The 17,470-nt window shown below is 44.2% G+C and overlaps 1 protein-coding gene across 3 annotated transcripts in view; it reads right to left on the reverse strand.

Moving 5' to 3' along the window:
- ITPR2 (inositol 1,4,5-trisphosphate receptor type 2) overlaps positions 1-17,470 on the reverse strand; it is a 352,852-nt gene that overhangs the window by 210,338 nt on the left and 125,044 nt on the right. For all 3 annotated transcript variants that reach the window (XM_054037167.1, XM_054037158.1, XM_054037175.1), the window contains 3 exons: positions 4,897-5,087; positions 2,235-2,367; positions 1,284-1,341 (listed from right to left, as the gene is read on the reverse strand). In XM_054037167.1, coding sequence (XP_053893142.1) covers positions 1,284-1,341; positions 2,235-2,367; positions 4,897-5,087 — 382 coding nt within the window. The remainder of the gene's footprint in view (positions 1-1,283; positions 1,342-2,234; positions 2,368-4,896; positions 5,088-17,470) is intronic.

A 17,470-nucleotide genomic window follows, 5' to 3' on the forward strand; every position in this document is an offset into this window, starting at 1 on the left:
TGGCTTAGCTTAAACCACTTCCAAAGTGACAAAACTAAACCAGAAAACACTTTTTTACTGGAATGAGAGTATCCACACAGAGAGTTATACCGGTATAACTATAGTGCTTTAAATCCACGCCTTCCTTTATACCAGTTTAATTTTCCCATGCAGACAAGCCCCAACAATGATGGGAACCAGCCAAAAACCTGAATCCAAACCCTCCTGAACTTTGGGGGTAGAGTGTCCAATCCAGATCCCACAACTGACCAAACCAGATCCATACACACTTGAATTTTAGGGTGTTTGGAACCCAGATCTGAACTTCATGGCCCTGGCCCATGTCTAACATCTATGCTGCAGTGGTAGCTATTACTCCCACCACCTCCTCTCTATGAGATCATGTTATATGACAACAGGAACTAGTAAAAGGAGAGGAAGGGAGAGGAAGATACACAAAAAATAAACAGAAATCGTCAATTATAGGGTTACCATTCGTCTGGATTCCCCCTGGACATGTCCGGCTTTTTGAGCTAAAAATAGCATCCGGGGGGGGGGGGGGGGGGGGGAGATTTGTAAATGTCCGGACTTCCCCCCCACATGCAGAGCGCGCGCGGCTAACAGGGCAGCCGGACGGATGGTGCCACTTACATGGGGCTCCGACAGCCAGAGAGCGCCCCTTCTCCGCTTCCCCTGCAGCAGAGATCACTCCCTCCCTCCCTGCATTCGCAGATCGCCTCTGGCAGTCTGGAGCTCCTCCCCCGCTCCTCCTCCCGTGCTATCCAGCGTGCGGGGACGAGCGTCAGGGTAAGAGGGTCAGGGGGTCGGAGAAGGGGCAGGGAGGTTCTGGAGGGGGCAGTCAAGAGACGGGGGGGATCGGGAGTTCGGGGGGCTTTATGGGGGAGTGGATAAGGTTTTGGGCAGTCAGGGTACAGGTAGGGTCCTGGGGGGCAGTTGGGGGGGGTCTTAGGAAGGGGCAGTTGGGGACAAGGAACAGGGAGGCTTAGGTAGGGGGTGGGGTTTTGGAGGGTAGTTAGGAGCAGGGGTCCCAGGAGGGGGCAATCAGGGGACAAGGAGCGGGGGGAGGGTTGGGGGTTCTGAGGGGAGTGGGAAGTGGGAGGGAGTGGAAGGGGCAGGGGCAGGGCTAGGGCAGGATGGGGGCGGGGCTAGGGCGGAGCTCCTCCCGTCCTCTTTTTCGCTTGCTGAAATATGGTAACCCTACTCAATTAGGAACAAAAATCTGGATAGAAAGATGTGCATTATTGAGCACATACAGACAGATGTATAACCTTCAGAAAGCATACCTGCCAGCAAACATTGTCTCGGCCTGAGCTGCAATTTCATCTATGTCAGGAACAATTGCTGGAAAAAAAAAAAAAAAGACACCAAAAGCATATGACCATAATTTAGTTTTCACGGATAAAGAAACTATTGTCTCTGTTTAAGTACGTGCAACAAGCTGAGGCCCAACTATGGAGTCCTTGGCCAGGCAAAACTCCATTTGAATTAGTCAATGGAAATTTTGCCATAATAGAGGAAAGGATCAGGCCTTAATTATTCTCATTTGTATGGCAGTAGCCTAGTAGGCTAGAAGCCCCAGTCATGTGCCCTCTGTGCTAGGCGCTGTACAAATAGAACAAAGATCCATGCCCCCAAAGACTTTGCACGCTGCATCTTTCATATTTTCTTTGATGTAACCAACCCCTCAAATTAGCAGACAATGACACAAACCTGTTGAAGAATTAGTGTGAATTGCCATTCCTTTTGCACCCACCCCCTCTGCTGTGTCAGCAAAACCAGAATACCCGCTTCAAATCTCTTCATAGACCATTCCAGGCTTTTTTCTGTGCCACTGCTCTATCCATAAACATTCTCTGCCAACGGTTCATCAGCCCCACCCCCTTTAAAGCCCTCTGAAAACCTCAGTTCTGCCACAAGGCACACAAGACCCAAGAAAGAAAAACAGAGCAAAGCGTAACTATCCATCCCCACTCCATCCTCCATGGTCCGTTCTCACTCTCATTTGTTTTGTCACGTAGCAAACCTTTGGGAAGCGTACAAATGAATAATAAATCACCATCATAGGAAAACTGAATCAAATTTTAATTAGAGAGCAGCAGCCCAGCAAATATCCATTATTGTGGGCACCCCTCTAGCTTTCAATCTGGAGTGATGTGCAGCTTTCTGAAGTAGCTTTGTTCATTGCTTACTAAAATTTCCGCAACAATAAACTGCAGTACAACAGCAACAGTTACCTGAGGCAAGGCCTGGTGTGTCTGGTGGAGTGATGGTGGAGCTATCAATAGTCTCGCTGTCTTCTCCAAATTCTTTCTTATAGATAGACAGCATGTAGGATATTCTATAGTCCAGTCTAACACTAAGGATAAACTACAAGACAAGAGTTTAAAATAAGATACAGGGGTTTTTTTCTCCTCTAACCTGTTTTGTGAGAGGGGAGGGAGCTAATTTTAAGTGGGCTCAAGTCCATTACTGAAAATAAAACAGTTATGTTTTTCAAATGATAATTTTTGTGATTTCTTTCCTGGAATTGGCCTCCCACACCACGCCGCTGCATTTAGGTTGCACCATGAATATCTTAGTCAGTTCAGACTTGTCCAGGGGCTCTGGGATCTGCCCATGGTACCAGATGACTATTCCAAAGCTGCATGGAAACACTAAAGCCAAATCATTTATCTTTCAGTGCAAAATACTAGTGGTGATATCCTGGCCAGCATTTGCTTTTTGAGGATACTTTGTGGTGAATATATACCTAAAGACAAAGGATTATTTCTGAGGTTTGCTTTTTTAAACAAACGTAACTTGCTCATTGGATTTACACCAGGGTAACGGTGATCAGAATCTGGCTCTGTGAAAATATTCACATGAGTAAGAGCAGCAGGATTTGGAGCCGTATACATTTTTTTCCTGTTTTAGGTGTGCTTAACCCTCATTGTGCCTGTATTGTGGTATAAAACTGGTGTGAAGGGGGGGTTAACACAAGTATATAGTAGACCCTCAAAGGTACGAGCATCAGAGTTACAGACTGACTGGTCAACCAGATACCACGTGAAACAGCAGAGACCAAAAAAAAAAAAAAAACCCAGCAAGTACTGTATTGTGCCTGTATTGCATCTTAAAGGTAAGCACATCTGGGCTGCCTGTCCTCCCACCCCACCCCCACTCACAGGGCAGCCACTTACAGAAAGACGCTGGGGCTGCTAGCCCAAGGCAGCTGGAGCAGCCCTGGGGTCTGCGCAACTTTCACCATCCCCTTCCTCTCCCACCCCCCTATGAGGGGGACATGCCTCTCTCTCTCTCTCTCTCTCACACACACACACACCCTACCTGGCCGAAGGGGGCCAAGCTTGAAAACCCATGCTAGGGCTGACTAGGGAGTTCAGCTGCTGCTGAATCCTGGCCTGGAGTGTCAGCTGCTGGATCTGGAACTCGAACTACGCTTTGTTCAGAGTTATGAACATTTCAGAGAGTTACGAACAGCCTCCATTCCCGAGGGGTCCGTAACACTGAGGTTCTCCTGTATATGACAGGATTGTGCCCTAGTGTTACGTAGCCATGTCAGAGAGGAATGGTGGAGGGTATGGCCTCTCCAACGCCCTGTGGAACGACATTAGACCTGCTCAGACAGAGGCTAGAGTGAAGAAGGGACAGGAGGGGCTGCCTCACCTGATTCTTTCTTCTGTGAGCATATAGGTGGGGAGTGGGCAAGAAGAAACTGGAACCATGGCTCTGCCCTCCCAAGTGCCAACGGGCAGAGCCGGCCAGGTATGAAGGGAAAGTAAGCTGCATCCCAAAAGCGGTGTCATAGCTTACTGCCCGTCTCAGAATAAGGAGAGAGCAAGGAAGTGGGAGTGACTCTGGATAGTAATATCTTCTCAGGGCTCTCCCTAAAGTAGTGCAGTTTAGCTCATTTATGAGCTCTGAAATATGCAGTCTATCACATTTGGAACAAATGTATGCTACAGTAAGCATAACCTAACAATTGCTCGTCTTTCAGCAACTTATAATTAAGGAAATATAAAAGACGTACTTCATAAACATTCAGTATAAATAGAAAGCTTCAAAAGTGACAAATTGTATCAACAGATAGCAGAATTTACAAAAAATACTAAAAATTTCTACAGCGCGTGTGTGCCTACAGGACGTGGGAGTTAATATGCAGAATAATAGACTCTGTGTGGCACATAACTTACAGCAGCACAAGGTGAGAACCCTAGGGACATATGCTAGTGGATGTACCTCATGGAATGGCTAGGATAAAATGACACTGACCCAAATTCTGTTCTCCATTCCACCAGTGAACATCTGGAGAGGGCTTCCAGAATGTCTGGCCATGCATTTCTCTGGTGTGTCTGGACTCAGTTCTATTCTTACTTACACTGGTGTAAATGAAGAGTAACTACTGAAGTCAATTAAATTATACTGATGTAAAACAAGTATAAGTAAACCTGGAAATATATCCTTTGTCTCTAGAGCAGGAGTTCTCATCAAACAGGGGGTCACAAGGTTATTATGGGGGAGGGGGTCACAAGCTGTCAGCCTCCACCCTCAAACCCCGCTTTGCTTCCAGCATTTGTACCAGTGTTAAATATATTTAAAAATGTGCTTTTACTTTACAAGGGGGGGGGGTGTCACTCTCATAGGCTTGCTGTGTGAAAGGGGTCACCCATACAAAAGTTTGAGGACCACTGTTGTAGAGAATATTTCCGGGATAGTTTTAAGGGCCAGATTCTGCCACCCTTACAGACACTGAGCAGTATCCTTCTCCATGCTGAGGCACGACCATTAGAGAAAGGTGGTACTCAATGTGAGAAAGATTGGGTCGCAGAATTTGGCCTAACTGAATAAAGAAGATTAAAATTAACTAGCCACTTTGTAATTTTCCACCACGGTTTTTACCTGTAAGATCTCAATGATTTTTAATTTGGTGTCCATCACAGTCACATCTTCACTGTCTGGGCTGGCCTGCTTGCTCGAGTGGAGGCTTGGCTGTATATCAGGTACGCTGATGGGAAAGATAGATCCTCTGCTCAGTACCATTTGTGTCATCATCTCTCCCACACCATGGATGGTCCTCATAACATTGTTTCCTAGGTATTAAAAAAAAAAAAAAAAAAATCATACAACTGGTGAACCTTTCTTTCAAAACCACACACACTCTTTGTGTGGCAAAAATACCCCAACAATCTTAATAAATCTACTAAGGACTAAATCATCTCTTTCCAGCTAAAGATGCACAAGACAGAAAGAGTAAAATCAAAGTATCTATGGTTTTGGAGCCAAATATATCTGCCACATCACCCTCCCGCAGAGGACATACTTGCAAGCCAGCGGAAAGGCCAAGAGACAAGGTTCCCCAAACACTCACTCACCCCATCAATGTGTTCATCACCTGGTTCTGCAAGGAACACCTCAGGAGAAGAGTGCATAGTTCAGTTTCCATGCTCACTCTCATTGGGCTTCTCCATCAAGATTTTCCACAAGGTTGCCAATTGAGATGGTGGATTTGGTAACAGAATTGTAGAATCACAGAGATGTAAGGCAGGAAGAGACCTCGAGAGGTCATCATCTAGTCCAGCCTCCTTCTCTGAGGCAGGATTAAGTATACCTAGGCCATCCCTAACAGGTATTTGTCCAACCTATTCTTACAAACCTCCAATGATTGGGATGTAGACACCTGCACCTTAGGACCTGGACTGAGACCAACAAATGATTTTAAACGTGACACTAAGAAGCCATCAGTTGGTAAGGACTTTTGGTCTCTACAGACCTAATCTGATTTTAACCAGAGACCTAGAGGTAGAAAAAGCTTTGTATGCTGTCCCCATTACCAAAAGCCTGGGCCATTTGATCCCCTTACCAATCAACTAGTTATTGTGTACATCTATATCTATAGGGGCATATAAAAAATGTTTGAATTGTTTAACAGAGATAGAAAATAATTGCTTGACTTACAGCACAGTTACTCCCGCTGTTTAAATTAATCAGTGTTCTGAACACCAAAGAACACACATTTTGGAACATTTATTTGGATATACTCAACATACTCCCATCCACGGCTCTGAGCACATACATACACACACTCCATAAAACGTACACAGCCTACAAGCTGAACCAATGTTCAAACTGCATTCTCCCACCATTCAGCCCCATTTGCTCAACCTTCCCACTTCAGAAAAATCCTGGGAAAGGGACAGACCTTGTAGCCTGCCCTGAATGTCAAAATGTTCCCAAAATGTTCTCAACCTTTTTCTTTCTGAGCTCCCCCTCCCAAAAAACATACCATAAAAACTCCATGGCCTGCCAGTGCCACAACTGTTTTTCTGCTATAAAAGCCAGGACCAGCATTAGGATGTATCAAGCAGGGTAACTGCCCAGGCCTCACACCACAGGGGTCCCCACAAAGCTAAGTTACTCAGGCTTCGACTTCAGGTGGCAGGCTGGGAGCTCTGGGCTTCAGCCCCACACAAGGTCCCAGCAAGTTTAACACTGGCCCTCCTTGGCGACCCCCCTGAAACCTGCTCATGGCCCTCCAGAGGGCCCTGGACCCCTTGTTGAGAACTGCTGCTCTACAGTTACAGTTCCTTGCCTGGGCTCCTCCGAGGAAGAAACTCACTCTTCTCAGAGCTAAGCGTTCCAGTTTAATCTAGCCTTAAGAGCCCAGTTCAACCATCCATTCTGCTAGGAGTTGGATCAACCACTACATGAGGATGCTGTTTGTTCAAACAAACTGTGCTGTTCTTCTTCTACTCTGACTTCTGACATGAACAGCAGTTCTATGAATGAATGACTATCTTCATTCTAGGATGGGGGAGGAGGAGGAGGAGGAGGAATTTGGGTCTTGCTCTGGACAGGACATAATGGTTCCTACCAGTGTGAATTAGTCTTTTCATAACTCGTAACTCAGATATATGACTAATGGATAAGACAATGAGACGACAGTGGAAAGAGATTCTCCCCTCTAAGCAGAGATAATGATAAGTGGGAATACCTAGAGTATGCAAAAGCAAACCAAAGGCTGGAAGAGAAGATCTAATTTGCCAGAGGAAGGCTTAAGTAGTTCCTTGAATGTCTTCTGTATACTTTAATCACCAGGCAACTGCAACATCACAATAACCCTCTTTCTGTATAATCTGCTGCAAAAGGTCAACATCCTATTATATTTTGCTAGCAATATCCTCCCCTTATGCCTTTTTGCCACCATTCATGGAGTTCATATATTGTATGTGAGGAAAGAGGGGGCCTTTAACCCTGACTTAAAAAGAAGAAATAATTTGCTTTTTCAAAGTGAATGAGACAGATTAGTGTCACGTTTCAGGTCCCGTTCGGCATTCAGCCTGGTGTGCAATCTGCCTGAATTGGGTTTTTGAAAATACTCCTTCACCTCCATACAAGTTAAGGGGGCAAAATAATTTCTGACCGTTTTTGCATCATGCTAGGAAGAAAAGCACTGGATATCAGACTGAAGACTAAATCCTAACATCAGGGTCATACACAGGCAGATCCTCCTAACTGCCTACATATAAGCAAGGTAATAAAAATCTTTCCAAATATCCTCCTGGCTACTGCATGGTGCTGGAAATTGCATATCTGTCAGAACTGATCTTTAAACTGCATGAAACATGAGACTAGGATCACCTCCCCACAAAGTGCTAAACAATGTTTATCTGCATTGATTACAATGTAGTTACATCAGTGTAAAAGAGGCTTACGAAGAGGAGAATCAGGCCCCTTGACCTTTGAAGTGGCTCCATTTAAGTTGGGATTTTTTTTTTAAATAGTATTTACCACCAATTTGTGAAATAGATGATCACATTCATAACACCCTGTACTTTCAGCTGCATAGTCTGCTAACAGTGAAGTGCGGTTGTAGGACTATTCGGCATCCCCTGGGTTTAAGAAATAGAGCAACAACAACAAAAGTAAAGACCACAGTACAAGATCACTGGACTGCATCACTCCTTGGTGACCTGTCATATCATTACTTGAAAAATGTATATGGAGGTTAAAATTTTCCCAATTAGTAATGGAGATTTCAGAACTCCATTCATCAGTGAGTCAGAGTGTTTATTCAGTAAGTTCATTGGTATTTGGAAAGTTAATGAATTCTGCATAAAAAGAGTCAGTGGAGTTACAGCACAATACAACCGGTACAGCAGAGTGAAGAACTATGCTGCATAAATTGAAGAAGTGACAAGAAGATAGTCTTCTAGATTTTTAGGTCAATCCCAATTCCTTTCTAAAAAAGCAAATCTTGAGAGGTACTTTTAATTGATTTCAATGGGATTTGCAAGCGCCTGGCATTCCTCTCAGGAATGGATCCACTGAATGTAGGTATTCACTATACATGTGTGCAATTTCTGCTTGAAAATTCTCTGAATATTTCAGTCATTCCAACCTCTAAAATAAATCCTGCTGAAATAGCAAAGGCCCAGGTACTGTGCCATATAGGATTAGACTCCCCCCTGTGAGCTCTGATGAAGGGCAATGCATAGTTGCACTCTGTCAGGAGCAGACCAGAAATCAAACTGTGACTCAGTCACAGTGTGGGCTGGTTCCTCTCTTACTCCAGAGTGAAGAGTAATCACTTCCCCATCTGCAACAGATCAGCGGTGCTGCTCTGTACATTCGGAGGGGGAGGAGGGAGGAGAAACCCAATGCCCAATCCCCACTTCTGCTCACTCGTCACCCACTCATGTGGAAGGGGAGAAGATACCCCACATTTGTCCGAGGAAGGTTGGTGCAGTGGTTAGGATGATATGGATAGGACATGAGACACCCTACTCTGCCAGATTTCCTGCATGACCTGGGGCAACTCACTTAGCATCTCTTTCCCTCCCCAGAACATGCCCTGCCCTCACTCTGCCTTTTCCCACTCCGCTCCTCGCACCCGCTGCCAAACAGCTGAGAGGAGGCACTGAGGGGAGGAGCTGATTGACAGGTGGCTGCTGAGCACCCACTATTTTTTCCCCTGTAGGTGCTCCAGCCCCAGAGCACCCCTGGAGTCAGCGCCTATGCACAGACTAGCAACAGAGGTAGGAAGTGCAAGGGAATAAAGGGGCTGCAAGGCAGCGTCACAACTGAACCTATAACAAAGGAAAAGTTGCACTGGATTCACTACACTCCTTCCTCCCAAACATTCCTTGAACATCAACCTTTGTGTGACTGAAAGTTAGAGGAAGATCAGCTAAAGAACGTTGTCATCTTTTGTTGTATTTCATTAATACAGCAGAAAGCGTTTTTAGTGGGAAAAAGCCTGCTTAATCATTTTTAGTATTTATATCTGCAATGGCTAAGACCCTCTTTAACCAATATAGTTTTCTGTCAACAATACCGGCAGTTACTGGGAGTAACAGGCAATTCAATCTCATACAGCATCTTAGCAAATGGCAAGATATCAGCAATTATATTTTAAATTAGCACGCAGCAGGTCTGAGAGAGAAAATTCCTGGAATGAAAATGAAATGGCACTTAGAACAATTAATTATACTTTTCAACCTGAAAGAACCCAAAATATTTCACAAGCTATATAGATGCAGACCATCACTGAAACACAACTCTCCCACAAATGGTGTGTGACTGCCAACCAGTACATACAGTGCACAACAAGGGGGCGCCAGAGGGTGCACAAGACACTCAGAGGAACCTGTGCTTTAGGAATATCCATGAAGAGTAGACAGAAACTTGATTTTAGAGGTCTCCTCCAAGAGACCTAAACACAGTAATCTACATGCCTCTCAACGTAAATACAGTATCTGCCTTAGAAAGAAGGGGTAAATCAGATCTGTAGAAAATTTGAACCAAGAGTAGGTATGTGCTTCAGATCTGTTACATACAATCTGCATGGTCCAGTGGATAGGGCCCTTTATTCTATTCCTAGCAAGTCACTTCATTTCTCTGCTTTTGTTTCCCCTCCCACTTCTTGTCTCATTCGTCTATTTAGATTGTAAGCTCTCGGGGGCAGGGCATGTGTCTTATTAAGTGTTTGTACAGCGCCTAACACACTGGAGTGCTAGGTGCTACCACAATACAATAATAAATAATAAGTTAACCTACCACCTCCACTGTTACTAATTGGAGTAAATCCTGAGAGTTACTGAGCAGATGCCTCTCAGGAAAGAGCATAAAATGTATTTTGAGAGACTCTTATCCAGAGTTGCACTGTCAAGAACCCCAAGTGCATCCTCTTATGGTTTCACAATTCTAGTGTAGAATATGTCCAGGGAGTTAGTGATAAGTGATCTACTCACCAATATATAGTACAATGAAAGAGTGAAATCAACATAGGTTCTGATACTCCTTTAAAGGAGTTACAGATTGACAGGTACTAAAATGAGGGGCTTAAAAGAGAGAGAATGCTTGTCATCTTTTGGAAAGACAACTGTGCACCTCCTTTTCATTGCATTGTATTATAGTGATCACAACTTCCTAATAAATATCAGTTTCTGTCACAAAACTGTGGCACATAAACTCATACAATTTGGCATGACTGACAACACAATGGCCTCTCTGAGACGAGAGAGAGTTCAGAGGAGTTAAGTTATAAAGAACATGCAATCGACATGTTGGATAATAGGACACCTCACTGCCTGCATAAAACATATGTCCTGATAAATAATGTACTGGTCTAAACAATTCTAAGAGCAAAATAAAAACAAACGGCTAGGTGCTATGCAATACAGCATGGATGTTAAATGACAAAGCTATATTCAGGGAGAAAAGCCACTAGAAAAGGAATTGGCAAACTATGCCATGTCTTAATATTGTTCCCAGCCAGTGGCTTTGTGGTGGCTTCAGTCCTGTTCCCAGTGGACAAGAAGCAACAACACTACAAGGAGCATCACAACTGGCACAATTAGGAACCCTTGTTGGCAGTCTCAGTGGTGAGGCTAGGACTCATATGGAAGATGAAGTAGATGTACATGTAGATGAGATATACGGGTTAGCGTGAGAAAGTTCAGAGAGAGCAGTGCCCCATGCCATACCTGGGCTGTAAATAAACAATGGACTTCAGTCTCCACGTTTAGTGGACACCTTTTACCTACCCTAATGTTTCTTAGGGTCAGACTGTGATGCCCTTACTCAGAGCGAGTAGTACTCTTGCTGCGCAAGTAGCTCCCTGGACATCAGTGGAAACACTCCTGGCGAAAGATGCTATTCCACATGAGGAAGGGTATCACTATTTGGCCCTTAGTTTATTTTAAACCTTAGAAGGTAGCAAATAGAAAACTGTTGAAGATACTTTACAAAAAAATAGCTTGAAAATATTTTCTGCGGAAATATCATTGACTGGACACAAGACCCAATCCAAAACATCAAACATGGTTAAATGTAATACCTAGTACTACCAGTTATATATTTCTATTCTTGTACCAGTCACAAAGGGACTGAGCCTGTTCCCACTGCTATAAAAATCAATGGAAGTTTGGCCATTAACAAGTAAGATTGGATTCCTAGGGTTCAAAAGTGCTCCAGCACTCACGAAATATTCAAGAGTGTTCAACTCTCAATAAGGCCTTTTAAAAAGCAGCCAAGTTTTCAGACAGATTTCAGCAACGAGGAATTCCCAGTAAGAACACAGAGCTGCTGGGTGCTGAACAATTTTGGAAATCTTTATTTAGGTGCCTAAATGGGAGTTGTTGGGTGATGGATTCTTTTTTAAAATCTGGTCTTAATGATCAGATGGAGAACAAATGCACTTGGGCCAATCACTCTGACAACTGCTCATTAACCTGTCCAGTAAAAGGGCAACACATCGGTCAATCTTATTTATAAAAAAGGGGGGGGGAGAAAGGGAGGACAAATGAGTGGTTTTGCAGACAAATTTGTTTATTTTTGTGTGACACTGCTCACATAACACCAAACTCTCTACGAAACATTTTTACCTCAAAACCGGGACACATTTTTGTTACTGAGTACTGTACAGCCAAACATATTGAGGTCTTGCAAACATATTCTGTATTGCCATGGTGCTTATGTCCTCTGGATATCTGCACTCCCATTGCAGAGTGATAAGAACCTGGCAGCATGTGCTACTTAGAAAATTCATGCTTAGGCACCTCATCTCTCACCCAAACTGACAGACTGGGAGGAAAGGATGGGTAAACGGGATAATAAAACTTCCCAATGAGCCCAAATACCATCCCTGTTTGTGGGGCCAAATATTTCCGAATATCATCCTGAAATTACTTATATTCTGCATTTTGGGTTAACCCATTCCTACCCAGAAAACTCTCTCTCTGTAGGACAATAGTTTTCAACCTGTGGTCCACAGACCCCTGGGGGTCCTCAGATGACGTCTAAGATTTCTGAAGAGATCCGCAGCTCCATTCGAAATTTTGTAGGGGTCCACAAATGAAAAGAGGTTGAAAACTGGTGTTGTCTGACAGCCGAACTCCAGTCACAAAAGATCCCAAAGAACTCAGAACACCCACCCCTCCCCCGCCCAAAAGATCCTTTTTCCTTCGTAGATGGTCCATTCCTAGAATGGAAAAAAGTTTCTGGCTGCTGCTCAGCTGCAGCTTGACACCAGCTTGCCTAGGTATTGTGCATGAGATTCTGGGGCATCCGTCAGAACCATGGGAGGGATACTAAACATTTAGAGGTTTTACTGTCCCTCTTCTATCAAGGCTTGGGCCTCCTCCCACTTGCCAGAGCCTCTTTCAGAACCGAAGGATCTAAGACACTGCCCCTTGAAGATTGAAGATGGGGGGAGCAGCCACTCAGCAGTCCCTAAGTGTCTCAGCTGTTTCCTCTCTCACTCCTGCAACAGATGAAGGCTGGTGGAGAAAGGGAGCCCCTGGGGCCTAGGAAAAAGGGGGTTCTGGAGGTGATTGAGCTGTGGCGGATAATCAGATTAGATTCTGAGGTCTGGATATCTGATATCACTTGAATATTAGAACCCATGACTCCAAAGGATTGCCTGTTTCCCCACTCTAACCAAGATCACAGCAGAGGCAGCTCCTCCCTACATTGGTCCTGATCGCATGAACTGCTAAGAGCCCACAACTTCCACAGAAGTCAGCGGCAGTTGAAGGCTGACTGTGCTTCACAGGAGGCCCAAACCAGCACCAAGAATGGGCCCTTAGCCAGTAAGTGCCTCTGCAATTAGGTGAATTACGGCTGGAACAGGAGTCAACTCCAAATGCCCTTGTTTTTGTGGATTCCTGAGACCCTTAATACTGATTCAGTGTAAGCTTTTTAAATTTTATTTATATAGAACTAGCCTGGGGCATATAATAGTCACCAGAACTATGGGATCCTCTGGCAGAGAGCCACATGTGCTGTAATTACCAGTTACCATAAGATAAATTAAAAACCCCATAGCAGCTTTAACTCTAAATGTCTTTGCCTTTGTTGATCTGGCTGCATTTCTTCATGTAATTTAATTTTTTGTGCATGAAAAGTTATAGCCATTTATGAGACATATAACACCACCACTTTGATACTTAAAGGAGCACATTTTATTTCGAATCCTTTGAGCTATATATTATTTGCCAGGAACATAAAGTCTTATAGCTCCATTTGTGAAAGAGGTATTAATTTTTACAGGTTTTCCATAGAATTTGCTCATAAAGGCTGCAGAACGTACTATAAACAAACGAACAGCACGCTTTATTTCTTCATTGAACCATACTTCACCCCTCAATAACTAGCTGACCTCAGGATAACCTATTAGAAATATAATACATGATGTTAAAGGGGAGAGAGTGGGGCCAGCTCTACATTCCATGGGGACCTAGCTGAAAATACACGTGAGGCCACATTCAGCTCCCAACTCCCCAATAAAATTGGATCTCCTCCATATATTCACAACACATATACCTCAAACACCTCCAGTTTGCTAGCAACCTACTCTGGCTACGAAGAAACTCCACCAACTCTCCCCTTTTTGTGAGGATCTGCCATTTGTAGTGGGACCTCCTTTTCCACTACGTGGACCAGAAAACCAGAAAGTGTTGCCAAAGTTCAACTTTTCAACAGGGGAGGAGGGAAGGCAGGGAATTTAATCTCTGCAATAGCATGCTGACCCTGAAGTCATAAAGAGTCATGGGAATCTCAGTGTGCCTTCTAGTTGGCAAGATGGGTAAATGTATGCTGTATGGGGTCCCTGGAAAAGGAGGGTGCTCTAGGATCACATAGGGGCACAGGCCTAGTGGCAGAAAAAACAATTATGAAAGAGAAATATTCCACTCCAGAAAATCAAACATACCGGGAGGGGAGGTAACTCCCATTTGTATTGGCTTTCTTTTGTCCAAATAGTCAAATAAGTAGCAATTACTGCATTATAGAAATCTGTGATCAGCCTGCCCAAATTTCCCAAGAGTTAATCTTCAAATAGTCTGCTGAATCATTTTTTTTAAACTGTTGGGATAAATTATCTCTCCAGTCTGACAGGTAGGAACTGTCTTGTTAGTGCTGCTAATCAAAGCCTGCCTCAAAATGATGTTTAGACTTGTTAACAATAAAAAGGAGCAGCTAATGGATATATATGCAAGACTTAGAAACCATCTAATCAATTCAACAGGCCCTGGATGAAATCCAGCTCCTTTTTCCTCGATGGCAGAGGCCAACCAGGTGCAGGAGACGAGGCAGGATTGCTGGAGTCCGTATGTGGGGTCCAAATCCCCTCTATTCTATTCTAATACTGCTCATTTGCTTTGGTTTCTGAGCAGCCAGCACCATATTAGTCAGAGGGGCTCTCTACATTGCTTCATCTTGATGTATCTGGGGGGTGGGGAAATGCAGGGTCTATGTGCCCTGCCATGGAGGGGTGGAGGAAAGGAGCGAGGGGCGTACCAGTGGACCCACTATATACAGATCCACCAGCCATTACTCTTCACATGGAAGGTGTGTAAAAGCAGCCAGGGCTGCTGAGGTCTCAGGGACGCAGTAGTGTCTGTGGAGCTCTCCCGCTGCTTTACACACTGTGATTGGCCCACGATGCCAGGCTCCATTGGTCACCTGTTACATTTTCAAACAAGCACCTTTGTGCTTTCTCCAATGCTGCCCCTCAAGCCTAGGAAAAGCTCTCCAACATCTGCAAAACTAACCCATTATCCTCCTGCTGCGATGCCTACAAAAAACTGGACACCGGTTAGGCCACTGTTGCACTGACACCTAAGCCTCTCCTACTGACCAGTGCTGTCTTGCTGCTTCCTTGCACTCCTGTCAGTCTGTCTGAATCAATCTCGTCTCCTCTTATATTTCGATTGTAAGCTCTTTGGTGCAAAGACCATTTATTGTACTGTGTTTGTACAACACTTAGCACAACGGGGGCCTGGTCCATGAGGGAGCTCCTGTGCACTACGGTAAAGCAAACAATAATAAGTAATTACGTTGTTTTCTTTGCTCCAGCTCTTTTGGGATCAGATGGGGAAAACTTTTCTCACCATTGACCTAGGACATATTCAGATGAGTGAAGCAGAGGTGGCATGCTTTGTCTGTCATCATCAAATTCTTAGGCTAGTCAGTCCCTCTTAGAAATCAATACGAATTAATGAGATAAAATCTAACCACTCTTCTCTACATCAAATAGGATACAAATATGAAATAGGATCTAATTTAGAGTTTCCACCTGGGATTTACAACAGAGTAAAAAAAAAAAATCAGAGCTGTACACCTTTTCCATTTGGTCACACCTCTTCTCAAAACCTACTATCACAGGACCCGCAAATCAGTTTCCAACGGGGTGCAGTTACTGTCAAAACCTTCCGTCAAGTGAAGAATCAATTTAAGATCAAGCAATGTAAATGTACAATAAGGCAGTGATTGAATTTATAATCCAGGGCAAACTCTCACTGTACTCTTATCTTGCAGGAGTTCTGACTGCATTAGAGCTGTAGGATTGGACCTATAGACAATGTTAAAATTTAAATAAATTTATTTATGCTGTTAAATCGTCAGTTTCAGATATCAAAGCTGGCATTTCAGTGCTGTGCCACAGCTGGGGTTTAGTGCTACAGTAAAAGCTCTAAGCTTTAATTACGAACCATGCATTCTTACGGCATTACAGCCATAGCCTAGACATTTGTGATTAGTGACTAGGTGGATGAAATAAAACTTTTGAAGATCTCAAAAACTAATGATTAGCCCCCCCCCCCCCCCCAATAAAACCTAACAATTGCATAAGGGACCTTTATTTATCTAGTTTTTACTATTTAGCGTGTATTTTTAAAAAAAGATTAACATAAGGCTCACATTTTGCAGTCCAGGTAGGCATAGCCCTGAGCGAGGAGTTGTGCAAAGCACACATCCCTAGGGGTAACATGGGGTACAAAGCATGCCTCAAAAGCAAAACCCCGTCTCTGCCTGCATGGTGGGTGCATAGACTGCACAAACCCTGTACAGCTCCATGTGGAGGGGGAGTCATGGCAACCCCCCTGCCCCTTTGAGAGGGATGTAAGCTCCCATGGATGCAGAAGGAGCAGTACCTGTACTCCCATGAGCTTAGGATCTGGGATTGTCTGTCTGGCACCAGAGATCTTCCACTGTTAATAAGGGCAAGGAACAACCCATCCTTTAAATGTTTATATACTAGTAATGTATGATCAAACAAACGCTTACTGAAAAATCAATGTGGTGTTTTCTAAAGTCAAGCTGCCAACACATCTTCCTATAGCCAGGAAATCCAGATTGGGCTGTTTTCTAGTGTAATGCTGACTTTTTTTTATTTAATAAGTTAAGAAATGGGTATTATAAATTCAAAGTGAGAATTAAAAGGCAGGGCAGGTACAGATAAAAACCGGCAGATGAATCCAGACACTTCAGTTTTATAACAGGTAGAGAGTGAAGATGTATAAAGGGGAATGGAACCCCTAAAAATAATTACTTCAGGTTATAAATCACAACATAACCCTGTTGGTTGTTTAGCCTCATGATAGCACTTCTCTACAGGAGGGCTCGGCTCAATTCTTGGGGTCTGATTCTCCGATGCCCTGCATCTTGCAAAGTCACCAGTGCAAAGTAGCTGTAAAATACTAAACCAGAAAAGCACATTTTCACATTGGTGCAAATAGCTGCACAAGGTGCAGGGTAATGGGGAACAGGGTCCAGGGTTTCCTTTTCCCTGGGGTAAAAAGGAGTGAGAGTGTCATGGTGATAGCATGCTCAGCCCATATAGGCCTTTTCCAGTAGCCCTTCCATAAGCAGGACTCCCAATAGCATCAAACCAATCCTACAGCTATAAGGGCTTGTCTTCTTGGCTGCTGAAATCAATGCAGCGGGTGTCGATTTAGCGGGTCTAGTGAAGACGCTCTGCCATCAATTTTAGCGGGTTCTCCAGTCGACCCCCGATACTCCACCTCTCTATGGGTAGGTCTACACTTACCTCCAGTCTGGCAGTAAGCAATCGATCTTCTGGGATTGATTTATCGCATCTTGTCTAGATGCGATAAATCGATCCCGGAAGTGCTCGCCGTCGACGCCGGTACTCCAGCTCGGCGAGAGGAGTACGCGGTGTCGACGGGGGAGC

This window comes from Malaclemys terrapin, chromosome 1, assembly GCF_027887155.1.
Source record: "Malaclemys terrapin pileata isolate rMalTer1 chromosome 1, rMalTer1.hap1, whole genome shotgun sequence".
NCBI classification, from domain to species: Eukaryota; Metazoa; Chordata; order Testudines; family Emydidae; genus Malaclemys; species Malaclemys terrapin.